At 43.4% G+C, this 15,470-nt stretch overlaps 1 protein-coding gene and 1 long non-coding RNA gene across 5 annotated transcripts in view; one reads left to right on the top strand and one right to left on the bottom strand.

Annotated features, from left to right (window-relative positions):
* LOC111266003 (uncharacterized) overlaps positions 1–15,470 on the top strand; it is a 141,658-nt gene that overhangs the window by 102,079 nt on the left and 24,109 nt on the right. For 3 of the 4 annotated variants that reach the window (XM_022843109.2, XM_022843110.2, XM_022843111.2), the window contains 2 exons: positions 4,730–4,940; positions 12,567–12,726. In XM_022843109.2, coding sequence (XP_022698844.1) covers positions 4,730–4,940; positions 12,567–12,726 — 371 coding nt within the window. Of the gene's footprint in view, positions 1–365; positions 485–4,729; positions 4,941–12,566; positions 12,727–15,470 lie in introns of those variants that run through there. The other variant, XM_022843112.2, reaches the window with a different exon arrangement.
* The window catches only part of LOC111266007 (uncharacterized), a 29,242-nt gene that overhangs the window by 7,126 nt on the left and 6,646 nt on the right, over positions 1–15,470 (bottom strand). The window lies entirely within an intron of this gene.

The following is a 15,470-nucleotide window of genomic DNA, read 5'->3' on the forward strand; positions in this document are numbered from 1 at the left end:
AAATCTTGCGGAGATTGGTAGTAGGTAAATGTCGTAAGAGAGACATTATAGAACGTATTTACGAAGGATAGATTGGATAAAGTGGGACTATTGGCCGTTATGGGAGCAATAGAATAGCGTCTAGGTGGGTGGTGACAAGAGCCCGAGAGATTGGTAATAAATTTACGTCGATTTGAATTCTATTGCCATCTGTCGTGGGTACATGAGCGTCGTTCGCCACTGCGTCAAACCCACGTTGCAGACTGAGCGTTCAAGTACATGTCTTGTACTCGTTTAACCTGGTGCTCGCGAACATAATTAGCCTAGAGGATGTTATTCCTCTGCATGTTGCATTACTGAAACGCTCAGTAGTCGTAAACGTCGCCTGGTACCTTTCATCGTAGATAATGGGGATGTGTCAGCTAGCCCGTGTCGCTGGGTGCGTATAGTGGTGGATTGGATGGACAACCCAGTGTAGCCACCAGCGGAGAAAAATTCATTCTTGGTAACAGTATTGTGTTATTTTTTTAAATTGTTCTATTATTATATGCGTATTATTATTATTAGGACGTAGAGGTACGGTATGATGATGATTGGCCTTCATTAGAGGACTAAGTTTCAGTGCGACTTCATCTAATAATCAATAATCATTTCATAACGAGTTCGTAAGCAATTGATTACTCTTATCTATTTAATAAAATATAAACTGCGTTTGACAAACTGAACAAATACCCAAACAAAAAGGAATAACTGATCAATAATAAAGAGAAATTTTACAGCACACTCGGACAGTCTATGGGCATTTTTAACCTTGCGGGTAATCGTATAATAATAATCACTTATAATGATATTTAATAATTATCATAATATTAATAACCTTGGGTGTATAGTGATTTTGATATATAAGGGGGCATTCTGATAACCGTTACTCGTAGATAGCTTTGCTTACAAATATTTGCTATTCTTCGTCCGGTTTTTGCGGTTCGAATCTGTTTTTGCGCACCACGAGGTGAAGCCATTGTCCGTCGATGTATACATATTAAGCCATCACTTGATTTAAAGAGGAGGTCGAGAAAATGTTTTTATGTATAATAGAAATAGACTGCTTTCACATATAGGAGGGTTACAAATTTTACTTTGCTTGTCTACGTTAGCAGAGTAAATGGAGTACGGGTCGAAAGCTAATCTACGAAACAAAACTCCTTTGTAATTGCGCGTCTTCCTTCACCAACGTCATGCAATGGTAACGGCCCCCTTTTTGCCCTTCTTAAATCAGTGTGGGCCAGAGCATGGCAGATGAAGTCATCTTCGTGGGTTCTACGAATAAATAACAAATCTTCAAAGATACATTGGGCATCGGGGAGTGACTTTCATTATTTTGCAGGGTTATCGAATGCGTTGTGTACAAGCAATCATCCTAATCATTTTCTTAAGTATATCTTCAGAACAATAACGTAGGCTCTGAAAAGAGTGTATGGGCTCAATGAACTTGTTATCTTATTATTACTATGGGAACTAAGTTTCCTATTGTTTTGCGCGGTAAACCGACAAAGGCGTTCTCACTCTCAATCCTCTTCTATTTCTGTTGAGCGTCGCTGATCAATTCCGATTTCGAAATCAAGTTTCGATAGAGTGCTTAGGAGTCGCCGTCTTAAGGCGTCCCGAGTGCATTGAGCTGCGAGACATGACAACAAAAGACATCCTTATCGCGTTCAGCGCTCTAACGCCCTCTGTCAGCTTTGTCCGAAGGGTGAGAGTGATACTGAGAGAACCAGGAGTCAGCGGAATGGAAGTGAGGAGCAGGAGGAAAACAGCTGTAAGGAGACGCAACGATATTTGGGGGAAATGACACTCCTGAAGGGAGTGAGTCCTTCTTATAGAAGATAGTAGTACTATTGTGGTACAAACTTAAGAGTCCTTCTTGAAGACGTATGAACATCGGGTACGAGTCACTTAGAAGAAGGACGACAATGACTCGCTCTAGATCCACTGCCGCCTGTGGTGCCAACTGAACACCACGATCGCATCTACTGTAACACTGTGTCTGCATATAATTCTACGTGGGCTGTGAACAGCACGAAAGGATACGATACCGTCTACTGCTTTTTCCGTTACGAATTTCCATGGATATAACTGGTACTATTTCCATAGCTTGTGATAGAGGCGTCGAAGGCACCACGGTATACTACCGACACTCGTCGTTCTAAGGTCACTTCTTTTTCTTTTTTCGTTTTGCCACTTTTTTTTCGAACGGCAGCTGAGTAAAGACGTTTAAGTCTAACCTTTCTTCGCCCTCACTGTTGCGGCTACCATCACTCGTATGCAGCATGGACACAACAAAGGAGGTGTAAGAACATGCGTGAAATGAAGGACAAGCGGAAATCGGATGGGTTGGCCCGTATAAAGATAGTCAAGAAAAAGCCAACGAGATGGGTGACGATGACGCATAGAAGAATAGACGTGATGGCTCTGGGCGTAAATAAATTATGTTCATGAATCTTGAATGTAGGCACACAGCAGTTCGAGCTGAAGGAGGAAAAACCGGTAGCCACGAGAACACGAACAAATGTACATTCGCCAACGCGCCCCGAAGCTGGTGCTAGAAGGAAGTATAGAAACGAGCCAGATAACCTCCTTTAAAATGCAAGAAACGTCGTTCTACCTGGCCTGGATCGTAAATCCTGTTACTACCAACAGCTGCTATCAAAGGCCAAGGAGAAACTGGAAACGCAGTTCGAACTTAAGGGCCACGCAAAAGTCACCACAGCTGGTGATTCCTTAGCGTCATTGGTGGCTTTTCATAGTTCGGGCACCGTCAGCCAAAGGAAAATACCAAAAGAATGAGAAATACAGAGATAGGCGCTAAGTAGAAGCCGCTAGTGGCGGTGCTAGTCGTGGAATCGAAAAGAAAGCAGAAAGATGGCAAGAGGACCAAAGGCAAAGGGGAAGCAATCATAGTCAAGCAGGATGAATGAGGCGCAAGGTACCGCTTGAAAAATGACCACAAAAGATATCTTCTTTAGGGTTAATAGAAAATACTTTTGGCTTGCAACACCAACAGCAGTAACGATAAAAGCAGCGAATAGTGCGTGTGGTAGGGTATCCAGTTTCGTGCCACGCAGCCAGTGTAAGCTGGTTGTTGCCGCTATTACAATGCCACACACCGATACTGCTAAAGTCACCAGATAATCTCGCTTTACTTTTTCTAGCCGTTCATGACTCATGAGAAAACCTGCCGACGAGCAAACGAATAAGAGCGAACGAACCGGCGTTATAAAGCGCCTCTAGAACTGTAGAGGAGGAAGTATAGCGAGGATGTCCGAGGAAAGTGACTCGAAGTAACACGAATGGCTCAGGATGACACCTCGTCAACCTGCTTGGCTTGAGTTAGCTCTCGAGCTTTTCCCTCCGCCTGCAAGAGAAAAAGGCTTCAGCTTCCTCAGACGAAACGGATTGCCAAGAGCTGAGCAGGGCACGCAGAATGTACTTGTCTCGTTTGAGATCGTATAAGGATTTCTTTGATGCCGCCCGGTCCTCGCCAAGCAAGCGCTCTCGCGTGCCACACGCTCGCTGACCTAGTGGTCGTTTGCCTCCTCCTTCTCCGAACATAAACACGCTTCTAGCCTACTTAAGTTGGTCGCCATTTAAGCATACTTGACGAGGTCAAATGATGATTTTGACTGCGAGATTTTCAAACAGTGAAGGAGGTGACTACCTCTGCATCCCAAGAAGAGAACCCTCCAAGATAGGTAATAGTATAAGATAACTATAGGCACCACTGGCTGTACATACTTACATGTAATGTATGTCTATCAGAAAAAAAATACTTTTGCTTGCTTAGCAGCTATACCTAAGTACAAACATTAGGCGTTCGTGCAAAATTTTCGTTTGCATGTGCCGATAGGAAAGTTCCTGACAGGTACGTTTTTCCAATGCAACAGCCGTTCCCTTTAATCATGGTTTCGCTTGGGAGACCAAAGCAGTCACGAGTCATCCCAAAAATACCTTCCCCAAAATTCAGAACACTGTTTAATAGCAGCTGCGCGTGAATATATGTTGGTATATGAAGATTCGTGAAGTGTTGCGTTCAAACGGGTTATAAACAGGGATTTCCAAAGCCAAAACGTAAAAGGCTAAAAGCGATATAATTGCAAAACCAATAAAAAAATCGTCGCTGGAGATACCTAGACAACTTAATTAGTAAGCGATATTTTCCTCTCAACATCTGCTAAAAATCCGAAATTATCAGAATCGGCTTCTGCGCGTCACATTGATAATTCTCAAAGCCCTTTCAGTCTAATCTTTTTCAAATCTTTTGGAACTATATGGGGGCCGACAGAAATAAAAAATTCGGAGAACCGAAAAAGTTCAGAATTATAGTGAATACTTCTTCAATACGAATACATTAAAATATTTAATCATCTGCTCATATTTTAAAAACGCACTATTTGTCATGAGTGGTACGTAATTTTGTTCTGACATCTCTCTTAGACCAAGAATAGCAGATCAAGGCTTGTCTGCTTCAATCAAAACTTGCCGCACTTCTGACCAACCATCCCGAACGCCGTTACAAGATTTCCAAGCAAGAAATTTTCAATAGACCTTTTTCTTCCGGAATAAATAAAAGAAATGATACCTCTATAATATGCTAAGTTGAAAATATACCTATTGGGTGTATGTATAGTATGTCGCTACAAAAACTTTATGGCTGAAATTTTTAATTTGATACTTATCTGTTTTCTATCATTAGAACTCATGAGTCAACCTCTGCTGCGAAAATTGGAGGTTGCTGCAGGTCCATCCGAATCAGTGCATCTGTCACCTACAGCATTCGATCCCTACCAGACGGCCTATAGATTGCAAGTGCCATTCGAACAGCTGGTCGTACGGGTGCGAGCTGCCCCATTCTCCGACGAAGTTATCATGCAGGTGGAGGGCGGCATTCTTGAACCTGATCACTGGTAAGCAGCTCAGTATGTACCTAGTAGTTTAAAGCACTTGTTGCGCTTATTCCCTTAGTATCCATAGAAATTTTACCGAACAGTTGCAGCAATTACTTTGTACTATGACATCTATGAACAAATATTTGTTTTCATCTTTATGATTGTAAACGGGACTTATGATACTGAAAGGACCGTTCCGTATGTAACTGGGTGGCCTTATTCATGTGTGATATGTGTAGAGATAGTAGTGACTCCTAGATGCGTCAAGACCTAGTACAAATAAAATTGAAGCAAACTACTGCCATCACAAAAACGTATAGTACATATTCGAAGATATACATGACATTACAACACTTGTTCCTAGGAAAGCTACAGGAACTAAATGCAAAAGCTACGCAAAATTAGCCAACACACAATGTTAACAGCAAATAACTAACCCTTACTATTCTACTAGATTTTCTACTCGATAATTATGTGTTCTAGTGTATCATTTTGCTCGTTAGTCTGAGACATGGCCTATGACAGCCTTCCTCTGTGTTCACCGTTGGAGGGCACTCCTAAAAATAGTAGGTCCGTTTTACTTGTTGATCCCACATTGTTCCTTCAATGAGACAGTACGACAGGAACTCACTCATCAGTGCGTACTGGAGGAATTGACGAGGACCGTTAATCTCGTTTTAATCGAATTCTTATTTGATAGAGTGAAGTCTCAAATTCGGCAACTGACAAGAGCAGCTTACATGCTGATTGTTGGGGGTTGAGAATTCAGGACGCCCTTCACAAGCCTATAGCCTAGCGGCTCCTTTGATTACCTTTTTTCCTTTGGGTGGTTTGTCGGTCAGCCAATCTGAATTGGAAGATATCCCAAAGTTGAATCTCTATCGTCAGATCGAAATGGTCACTGAAGACGAAGGGTGGGCATTCATCTTGCTTTTACTGCTCACAACGTGGGTGCTGATACCAGACGCTTACCTTGTGCCGTGTGCGTTTTCTGTCTGCTTTTCGGCAGCAAGCATAACGGAGACCAGGTAGCTCAATGTAGCAGCTGAAGATATAACAGCAGCAGTAAGAGTGGCTTAGAGATGCTGGTCGATTGCTGCTGCTTTCGCTAGTCGTCAGCCGGGTCTATCTATGGATAGCTATGTTAGTTGGTCTGTTCTTCCGACCGTCGAAGGCTATTAGGCTTTTCAGGGGTGTCCTGCCCAACTTTAGTCAAAGCCCAGACTCGTGTTAGTAAAGGCCGTCAGATCCAATCCTTGAAGTAAGACTATGTCGTACTATCAACTGACACTTGTCACAGGTAAACGGCAACGCAGACACATCGACATAAGCCAATACAGTTAGATTCGTAGACATGAAAGGAACATGGGGCTCAGCTATGCACTACCTCAAGAAACAAGCCAAGGTTGCTTCTTATATATGCGAGTATCGTTGTAAAATAGATCAGCTGTTCTATAGGAAGATTTCTAGAGAGTAATGCGCACATTCGACCTAGTGTTAAGCGAGAAATGGTTGAGGACAGTAAAAATGAGCAGCGTGATTTGAACCAAGGAGCGAAAATGCACTGGATCTCTATTTGTAGGCGATTTAGCGTACGGGGAAAAGCTCCAGCAAGAAAACTACGAAGGATCTTTATGTCCGACTTCTTATCCGACCCTCGAGATCCGTATTCACGTCCCTGTGTCTTTATTCTATAGAGAGCATGCTCGTAGCAGGAGTAGAACAGGAGGATTGGCCGTAAGGATAGGCGGGCAAGGAAGCGCTTTTGGATCACTGGGTTTTCCGAGCTGTAGTACTACGGTGCAAACGGGGGTGAGATCCTTACCCGATTTTCGCCTGCCCGAACTTGCTCCCTTTCACCGGACGCAAACAGCGACGAGTCACGGGGACGAATCGGGAGTGACTAATATAGCCTGCTTCACATCCTCCCAAGGGAATCGTTTAAAGCACGTACGGTCGGCTCTGTCGTCTGCTGCGACGGCAGATAGCCAGTATTCCTCCTCCCTGCTGCTGTAACTGCTTCTTGCTTTTACTGCTAGCGGTACTTCTGCTACCGTGGTAGGTGACAGTACGAAAAACGTGTCAGTTGAGCAGCGCCGAGGCAGGTTCGTAGTGAGTGGTGACATCGATGTCTGCTGTGGTAACGATGGCCATAATCGGCACATGGATACAGAGTCAGCAGTCAACAGAAGTTAAAAATCCAGCACTCCGTTCAACCTCTATTCTGCGAGCTCTGTCTGTTCGCTCCATCCGTCTCCTTGCTCTATAAACCTCGTCTCCACAGCCTGTCCTTACTGTCACCGACAGACACCGGTAAGAACAACGAGAGGAGATGGCCTGAAGCGGCGATGGGTGAGCAAATAATCCCCATTTCCGCTTTTCTTTGTTGCCACTTCCGGCGCCCTGCCTCACCTTGTGCCGCTACCCAGCTCAACTATCCCGATCCCGTTTCCGGTGTAAACGGTCAAGTCAAACGACAGTCTGCATTGTAGACGCACACTAACTCTTATGCCTGAGGCTGGTCTCCAAGGGGTCGCCCTCTAACCATCGCTACTACCTGCTACTTTGCCTTCTAACCTGCTGGTTCTATCCGCTCCGTGTATCTGAATGAGATTGGCTTGTGCACAAGATCATCCAAATAGTGTTGCTCTTTCCTGCAATCTCCTACGCAGAAACGGTGCGCGAAACTGTCACTTACCTACGTAGCTGTCTACATCGGCCTGTCTGTCTGTATGTCTGTTGGTTTGTCCAATGTTCGTATTTAACGGAAAAGGCAGACAAGCAAGTAAGTACCAATGGACAGCGCAGTAGAAAACACAACCATTAAGGAAGGTAGCAGTTCAGCCAGCTCGTTAACAGTCCTTTCCATCCGAGCTTTTCGGTGCTCTAGCCCCCTTACAGCCCACCGTTTTCTTCCCCCGTTAATCATCGGTGAAGCTCACTTGTTCGTTCAGTCCCCCACCAACGAAACTGGACGCAGGCCTAGGCACAAGCGACGACGTGTGGAAAGGGTCCTCAGGCAGGCCCATCAGCCATCAAGCCAGCGCTTGGGAAGGACCAAGGGAATAGGCTTATCTCGTGGCGCGTTTAGTACCCGACACCTTACGATGTATCTTTGGGAATAAGGGAATGACGATGCCAATGGGGTGACGAAAAGCGGTAAAGAGAAGTGGGTCTTTGGATGAGAGGCATCTTGACCTCACGGTTGGCCTCTAACGCCCACCACACCCTGTTGACCCTCGGCACAGCTGGACATGCCGATCATCCCAATAGCTTGCTTCCCCCTCGATTCCTCCACGTTGTGTACACATTCACAAGTTTAGTCACTCACCCATGTTGTTGCCACAAGCGAGCCCGGGTAGCTGAGTCGTCGTAGAAGAAGAAGTGACAGGGTCACCACTGTGCGGTGTATTGAAAGCTGAGGCGTGACAGTGCAGGACCAGTTGATTGGGTCGAGTTTCTTCCATACGCCCTTCAAAACTTGAGTCATGGAAGCGGGTGAGTAGACACGAATTGAGTGAATTCTTTAGAGGAGAAACGGAGACAAACTGAGCAAAGGGCCCCACTGGCGACATAACATAATTTTCTGCACGTAAAAACCTCTTAAACTATTACAAGAGCCTGACAGGGAAAGAAATAATCGCGACTAACCTCTACTACATATCAACAATAGAACTAAAATCTCCTATACAGTAAGACCAACTATTGCAATTACACCATGTAATATACGCAGATACGCTTTCTTTTCACATTCAAAAAAACGTCCTTTAACCGTGTAAATATTGGGTCGCTCAGTATAGAATTTCTCAGACGTCAGCGTATCCACAAAAAAAGAAGAAGTAAGAAGTCGCCTGTATATACCCAGAGCGCGATTAATTTGCATCTACATGTTCATACTTGTGCATACGCTCCACGTTTCTGAATCTGAGATCCCTTTTGACTTCAAATACTAGAGACCCTGCTTGACGTTGTATAGAGAGAAGGGTTATGTCTAATACTCCGTCTTTTAACTAATCAGTAAATTTTTATTTCAAACTTTATTATTTTTCACGATTTTTTAAATGTGCGCGGTCGGATATTTTGTACAATTGATTGACGGTAGTTTTTCTAATAGGAATTGAAAGAACTGAATGGCTTCAAAGTAAAAGCCAGGAATAAGTGTACATACGAGTGAATGTGTTGAGTTAAACTAAGACATCATACTCTTGGACTCGTTGTATTATGTCAAAAGGCTTCATTTCAAAGGTCAATTATGCTTTTGACGATTTGATTCACATAACCTATTGTTCGGTGAAAACAATGGTGCCAACATATACATCAGCCTGCAGATCCTTACGATCATCGATTACAGTTATTTATGCATAACTATTACCTCCGGAATCACGGATAACCAATACGGTGACGTGCGTTTAGGAGGGCAGTGTCTTCTCACTTCTCTAGCGAAATGCAACTTATGTATGTTTCAGTACTCGGACTATTTGAAACCTAGCGTTACGCTGCGCGGCGAAACTTAATGCGGATATATAAAATACGAGTCATAATCTTCAACCTCACCAACTAAAGAAGTAAGACGGTAGAACGTTGTCTCCTCTAAATGTGTTTCATAAGCATATTTAAAAAAAATTTTGACTCTGGCTTTATCGAATAACTAACTCTTCCTTGCACGAAATCATTACTTAAAGACACATATATATGTTTCTTTAAAAATGACTATATTATCTGGGCTCAATGGCTCACTACAACTCATTGATTTTTAGAAAAAAAAAATCAATCAAAAGATATAAATTGAAGACATCAAGGTTACTGGCCTGTGTACCCCCCACAAAATGTGTTAGAGGTAGAGCTAACGCTTTCGTGCTAGCAAGTCAATAATTTGACAAAATAGCAAGAATATGCTGTCTTCCTAGAAAGGATTGTTAGCGTGGCTGCAAGGAACGATGCTTTATAGTCAACCATTCAGTGTCGAATAAGGCAGGTCAAAGGTTATGACTCGTTTATTATTATAGGCCAATGGAGTTCTGTTACGCAGTGTGAAACGAGCACTGAATGGTCCAAGGACAAACCCGTCGACGAACGTCGGAGGAATCAGGAGCAGCAGTAACGTGTGCGCACAATTTTGCAAAGTTGACCGTATGAGGCCTGCATGATTATATCATGAATAATTGATCATGGTAAATTCTGGCCCATAATCATGATTATTATTCGATATATGGTACATATGTCGACAATATTTTGATATGTATCCAAAGAATTGGCTTTACTTATAAGCTTGTTAGAATTTCTTTTACAAGCAAATTTGAGACACGATATTGACACAACAAGATGTAATATGACGAGTGCGGAAACTGAAAATCTTAGCTGAACTTTATACGCATATCTGCTAATCTCATTTAGTCTCTTAGATTGTTTAGTTATATAATTTTCTGTAAAAATAGCATCGACAGAATTTACAGGTGGTCCATATAGCCAGCTGCCTCCTCGGTCTGCATAGCCCGCAGGAGGATGATGATGATGTAATATAGTACAACGTAATCACTTTTATAAGGCGAGCTGCATTAGTTAACCGTTGAGAATATTTTTAGAAAAATAACCTGGTTACCACTTAACAAAAGTCTTATAAAATCCGAGAGATAATCTTAAGAGAAATTTAGACAATGAACGAGGCGAACTATGAGACATATCTGACCAGAACGCATCTCGAAAATCCTAAAAGTTCCGTAATATTAGAATTTAGAGAAAGAGGAAGCGGCATATTCTCCTACGTATTATCGGTCAGAAGTTCCTAGAGGGTCTGTCAAAGAAAAAAAATTACCTAGTTTCTTCACATTCATTTAGGTAGCTATTGGAGATATAAAAATTATCATATTAAACTACGCTAGACAATTGTAACATACAAGTGTTCCCGTTACGTTACACAGTTAAATCGACTCGTTAATGTATGTTCTTTTTTCAAAGTGAAAGCTGTTTTTTAAAAGCTATACAGTGACCTTTATCCACCCTGTGCATAATTATAGTATCGTTTTATTACGAACTGTTTCTATATAGATTGGCACTTCACCCAACTGACTTCCTACAACTTCCACGATGAATGCCAATAAAATTGTGAGTGAGGCGATGCCGCTGCTGCTGCTGCAGTAACGGTATGTTCTTATCCCGGCGTAATTTAATCCCAAGTCCAAGCATACCGGACATAGCTTGGTAAGTTTGCTGTAAGGTTAGTTGAGAGCAGAGAGGAAGAATCAAGATGTTGGTAATGAAGCCTCGGCGGAGGCCAAAATTGTTGTACAGATGGGGCTCTTACTGATTCACTAATAACACAGCCTATAAGTAGAAGGATTTGGACAACAGGCGTAATAAACTAATCTATATAAATAAAATAATAACATGCATATACATCTTTTTGCGACGTAAACTTTTGCTATCAAAACAAATATCATGTAATTAATAAAGGCATCGCGCTGCATATGTACGACGATGTCCTAAGGCTACTACTAGGATGACGAGGCACTAGCTAGGCTTTACGCCACTCAAAAAGAAGCGGCCTCTTCTCCGCCTGAGTCCCATTCTCCATTTGATTGTCTGTTTGCGCAGGAGCTGAGGCAGATGAAGTACTTCTTCATGACAGAGCCGTCGTGTGTAAACTCTCGAAGTGCAAACTATGGTCCCTATACGGGTATCGAGTGCTTGTAACCTGGTTTAGGCTTCGTTACGTTGATTCGATTGCGTTTTATTTGGTTGCATTATTCCTGCCGCTATTGTTACATGAATACATATTATAAATATATAGTTGTTTTTTTTTTTTTTTTATTTTAATTAAAGCCGAAGCAAATGGAAATGATTGATTCAATACGAATGAAAGGTTCCAGAAGCTTATGTTGAATTGGCGCTAAAGAATAGTTAACTTAACCATAATGCCGTTTGGCAGGCTTCGTGTTCAACGGCTGACTCTGACTTGTCAGAAAAATACGATTATCTGCATATTTTATAATAGGTAAATAGCAGACAATACAGCCCTAGTCAAGACCTGAACATGAAATTAGCCCTAAAGCATATTTTTTTGTATTTATTTTTATCGTCGTCTTAATTTATGGCAGCATTGAAGCGTTAGCACAGATCGGGAAGATCAGTGCTTTTTCTGCTATTAGAATCTCAGGCGGTAGACGGAATTTTTCGTATTTTCATTAATCCTGACTCAAATAATAATACAGGAATATTGTTACTTTACAAACACTGAACTAAAAAAATGTATTGTTATAAAGCTTGCGAGTCTGTATGATTACTTTTTTCATGTACCAGCTTTTCTCTTCTCCTCCTCAATACATTGGCTCAATTATAATGGAAGCATATAATAGAATCCACAATCAACGGCTGTGTTTTGCATTTTGAATTTGAACCCGTGATACCTTTTTTCGAAATTAGCGAACAGCGGACGCTTCTCGGAAGGTGTGCCTTCTTCAAATCCGTAGCTCGGAGAAAAACTGTGGATCAGATAACGTGCTAATAATATTTTTACTAATTAATTATTTCTGCTTACACATGAAACGGGTATAAGCTGCGACGTATGGGCAAAGGAAACTTGACGTTTGCCTCACAACAAACCAACCGTGTGCCTATTTCTTCTGTATTGTCTTAACTGCTCTGAAGGTTAAACTATACTTGTGGTACGGGTGAGACCATGCTGATTTTGCATCTGACGACAAGAGATAAGGCGCGCACGTTGAACAGTTATACGCTACTTGTCACGCGCCAGAGACCTCCGTCGCCCCCACACGTCCACGCTCTTCGCGTGTGCCAAATGTACCAGGTAAGTCAATCGGTGTTCAATAACTGATACCCATTGATCATGCAACATTTGTGACAGTAATAACACGTTATCCGCGTGCTATGCACCAGGAAAGCGTTTTCTATATCCAAATTTAGTTTTAACTAACATTAGAGGTGTTCTGAACGAGATGAGATTAAATTTTTAGCCAGTGTTAATGCCGTATCGTTTATAATAACAAGACGAAACGATAACATCGAAGCTGGTACGAACTCATATTACCATGGTGAATGCACCTATATGGTGTATTCCGGTGTTTCTATAGGACAGTATTATGGCCATAACTTAAAAATAGCCGCCATATGTTGCTGATAATTCTACTGCGGAAACATAAAAAGGATGAATAAACATTGGGTGTTTTCTAAATAGCATTTTTTTTTTTCGTTTGAACAACGTTAGCTGAACTTGCGCAAATAACTTTCTGCGTCACTTAACTCAACATAATTAGCTTTACCGTGTCCCTATAATAAACTTATTGAAGCGCTAATGGCAAAATGCTATGAGCATCAATTTGTTATATAAAATCTGTATCGTGTACTTCACTCGTAGGAATAGCCAGTTTTCATCGTTCTTTAACTACGATATTATGCGGAACAAAGCTACACTTGCCTTGCATGCGTAATACAGAAAGACCGCTGTGATTATTATATTTTTGCGTTGTGACATCACTCTGGTCGCGATACCCGGCTAGCGCGTATTGAGCTCATATGGTCACTTTAATACAACGTCGCCTCTCGATAACCAAGTCGTGTATGACCTCGTCGCCAGCGCCTACATTTTTACTATTACGGAGTTTTGCTGAGCTAAACAACGAACGATGAATATAAGGACAAACGTCAAGATTGATAACCATTCGTACGCTTCGAAAAAACGTTGTGCATTTGTCGTTTGCAGTCAGGGCATCGCCAGCTTCTTCGCAGTATGGCTGCTACTGCTGCTTCTGCCGCTGTTACTTTATTGCTAATATCAAGCTAGAGCGGTCCTCCAGTTTAGCATCGAAAGGGGTCTGATGGTTGGCATTCGGCTTTACAGCCATCGGCCACCATCATCACAGCGGGAAAACCAAGAAGTGTCCGCAGAAACGGCTAAATCCACACACTTCTTAGTTCCGCTTGGCTTGCTCTTCCCTTGATAGAGACAGTGGCACCGGTTGTGGAAGCGGCGGTGGTAGCCGCAACGGATCATGCAGATGTCTTTTTTCTCACCGGGTCGAACGAGGCCTAGTGAATCCCGCACTTCCTGATATTTTTCTCCGCAGATATCCTTTGGGAGGCTGCTGCAGAGATGGCTCCTTGGCCTATTTTCTTGGTCGTCTTCCGGCTTTTTTTGCCAAGCGACAAGAAACAGCAGGGTACGCGAGGATCGGGAACCGTTGAAGACCCGCTAGTCGTTGACGGGTCTTGCTGGGGCGCAAGACGACCTGTCGTGCACATGGATACGCTCGAATTCCCACGCTTGAAGGCGAAAAGAAGACGAGCGGGTTTCTATCGTTATTGGAGGGAGAAGTAACAGCAGCAGGAAGAGGAGGAACCGGAAAGAGCCATGCTGAACCGGGTGTACCAGCAACACTGGCTATGCCCGCCCGCCGGCTGGCCGGTCGTCGCTCGACTCCAGTCGCAACGCCAGCCATACCTGGTGCTTGCTGAATAAATATGCGGTGTCGTATCTATTCGCAAAAGAAGTACTCTGCAAGCAATATCTTCAATCCCTTGAATGAATGCCCTCGGTAACGCTTCTGCGAGAGGCTAACACTATCTATACCATCATTACCCTACGCCCCTCTCTTCCCCCCTGGCCAAAGGAATTCGTCCACTTCTAGACAAACGGACCGGAGCTGGGCTGGCTGACAGGATGGCGGAACGGTTCGAATCGGACGTGAGCAGGGAAAACGAGACGAAGCTGAGGAAAGAAACTCCTCTAGTCGTTTGCGTTAGAGTAGCAGCGGAGGATCGAAATAACAGCAGTCTAGTAGCAGGGGCAGCAGTGCAAATAAGAGGAAATAGTGGCGAACTCGGAAATCCCCGGATGACTTTACGCGCTTTCGTGGGTTCTCTTACCCACACTCTCTGGATTTCTGCACCCCCCCCCCCCCCGACGGCAAGGTTCGTCGAGAATCTGCTGCTAGAAATGGCCCTGCAGACGTCGCATGAAGAAGTATGAATGAGCGGTATGTGGTGCGAAGCTTAGCGACTTCCTGTTCTGCGCTGTCGCATCCGGACGACGCACGGACACACAGATGCGATAGTGACAGTGGCTAGAACGCTGGTACCGTCACTGCCGTACGCCTGGATCTGACGCCTCTAAGCGCTGGCCCCGCTTCCGACCTTGCTGTCGCTTACGGTCCTCGCTGTCGCACTGAAGTTGAAAAGCAAGAAGCGTCTTTTCGTTTTAAGGTTGTGCAAAAAACGGAAGGCCTAAAAGTCAACGGAGATTTTGAGAAACTTCGGCTGCTGCAGGCATGTGCAGTTTCGCCTGCTAGCCCGCTAGTACTTTGCTAGCCATATAAGCTCACCCCGAACCAACTCAATTGAGGAGGTGGGAATAAGCGGATGTAAAAGCTTTTATGCACCGGAACCTGAGTACAGCTATCGTCAGGGTTCCTGTCCTTGTCGCCGTTGTCGCCTTAGCCCTCTCAACCGGCACCTTTTACCGGATTGGCAGCATTAAGTTTGGCTATTTTAAAAGTTAAAAGGCTTAAATGCACCTTACCTTTTCGTCTGCACGTG

Source organism: Varroa jacobsoni, unplaced genomic scaffold (assembly GCF_002532875.2).
Source record: "Varroa jacobsoni isolate VJ856 unplaced genomic scaffold, vjacob_1.0 scaffold_1040, whole genome shotgun sequence".
Taxonomy (NCBI): Eukaryota; Metazoa; Arthropoda; class Arachnida; order Mesostigmata; family Varroidae; genus Varroa; species Varroa jacobsoni.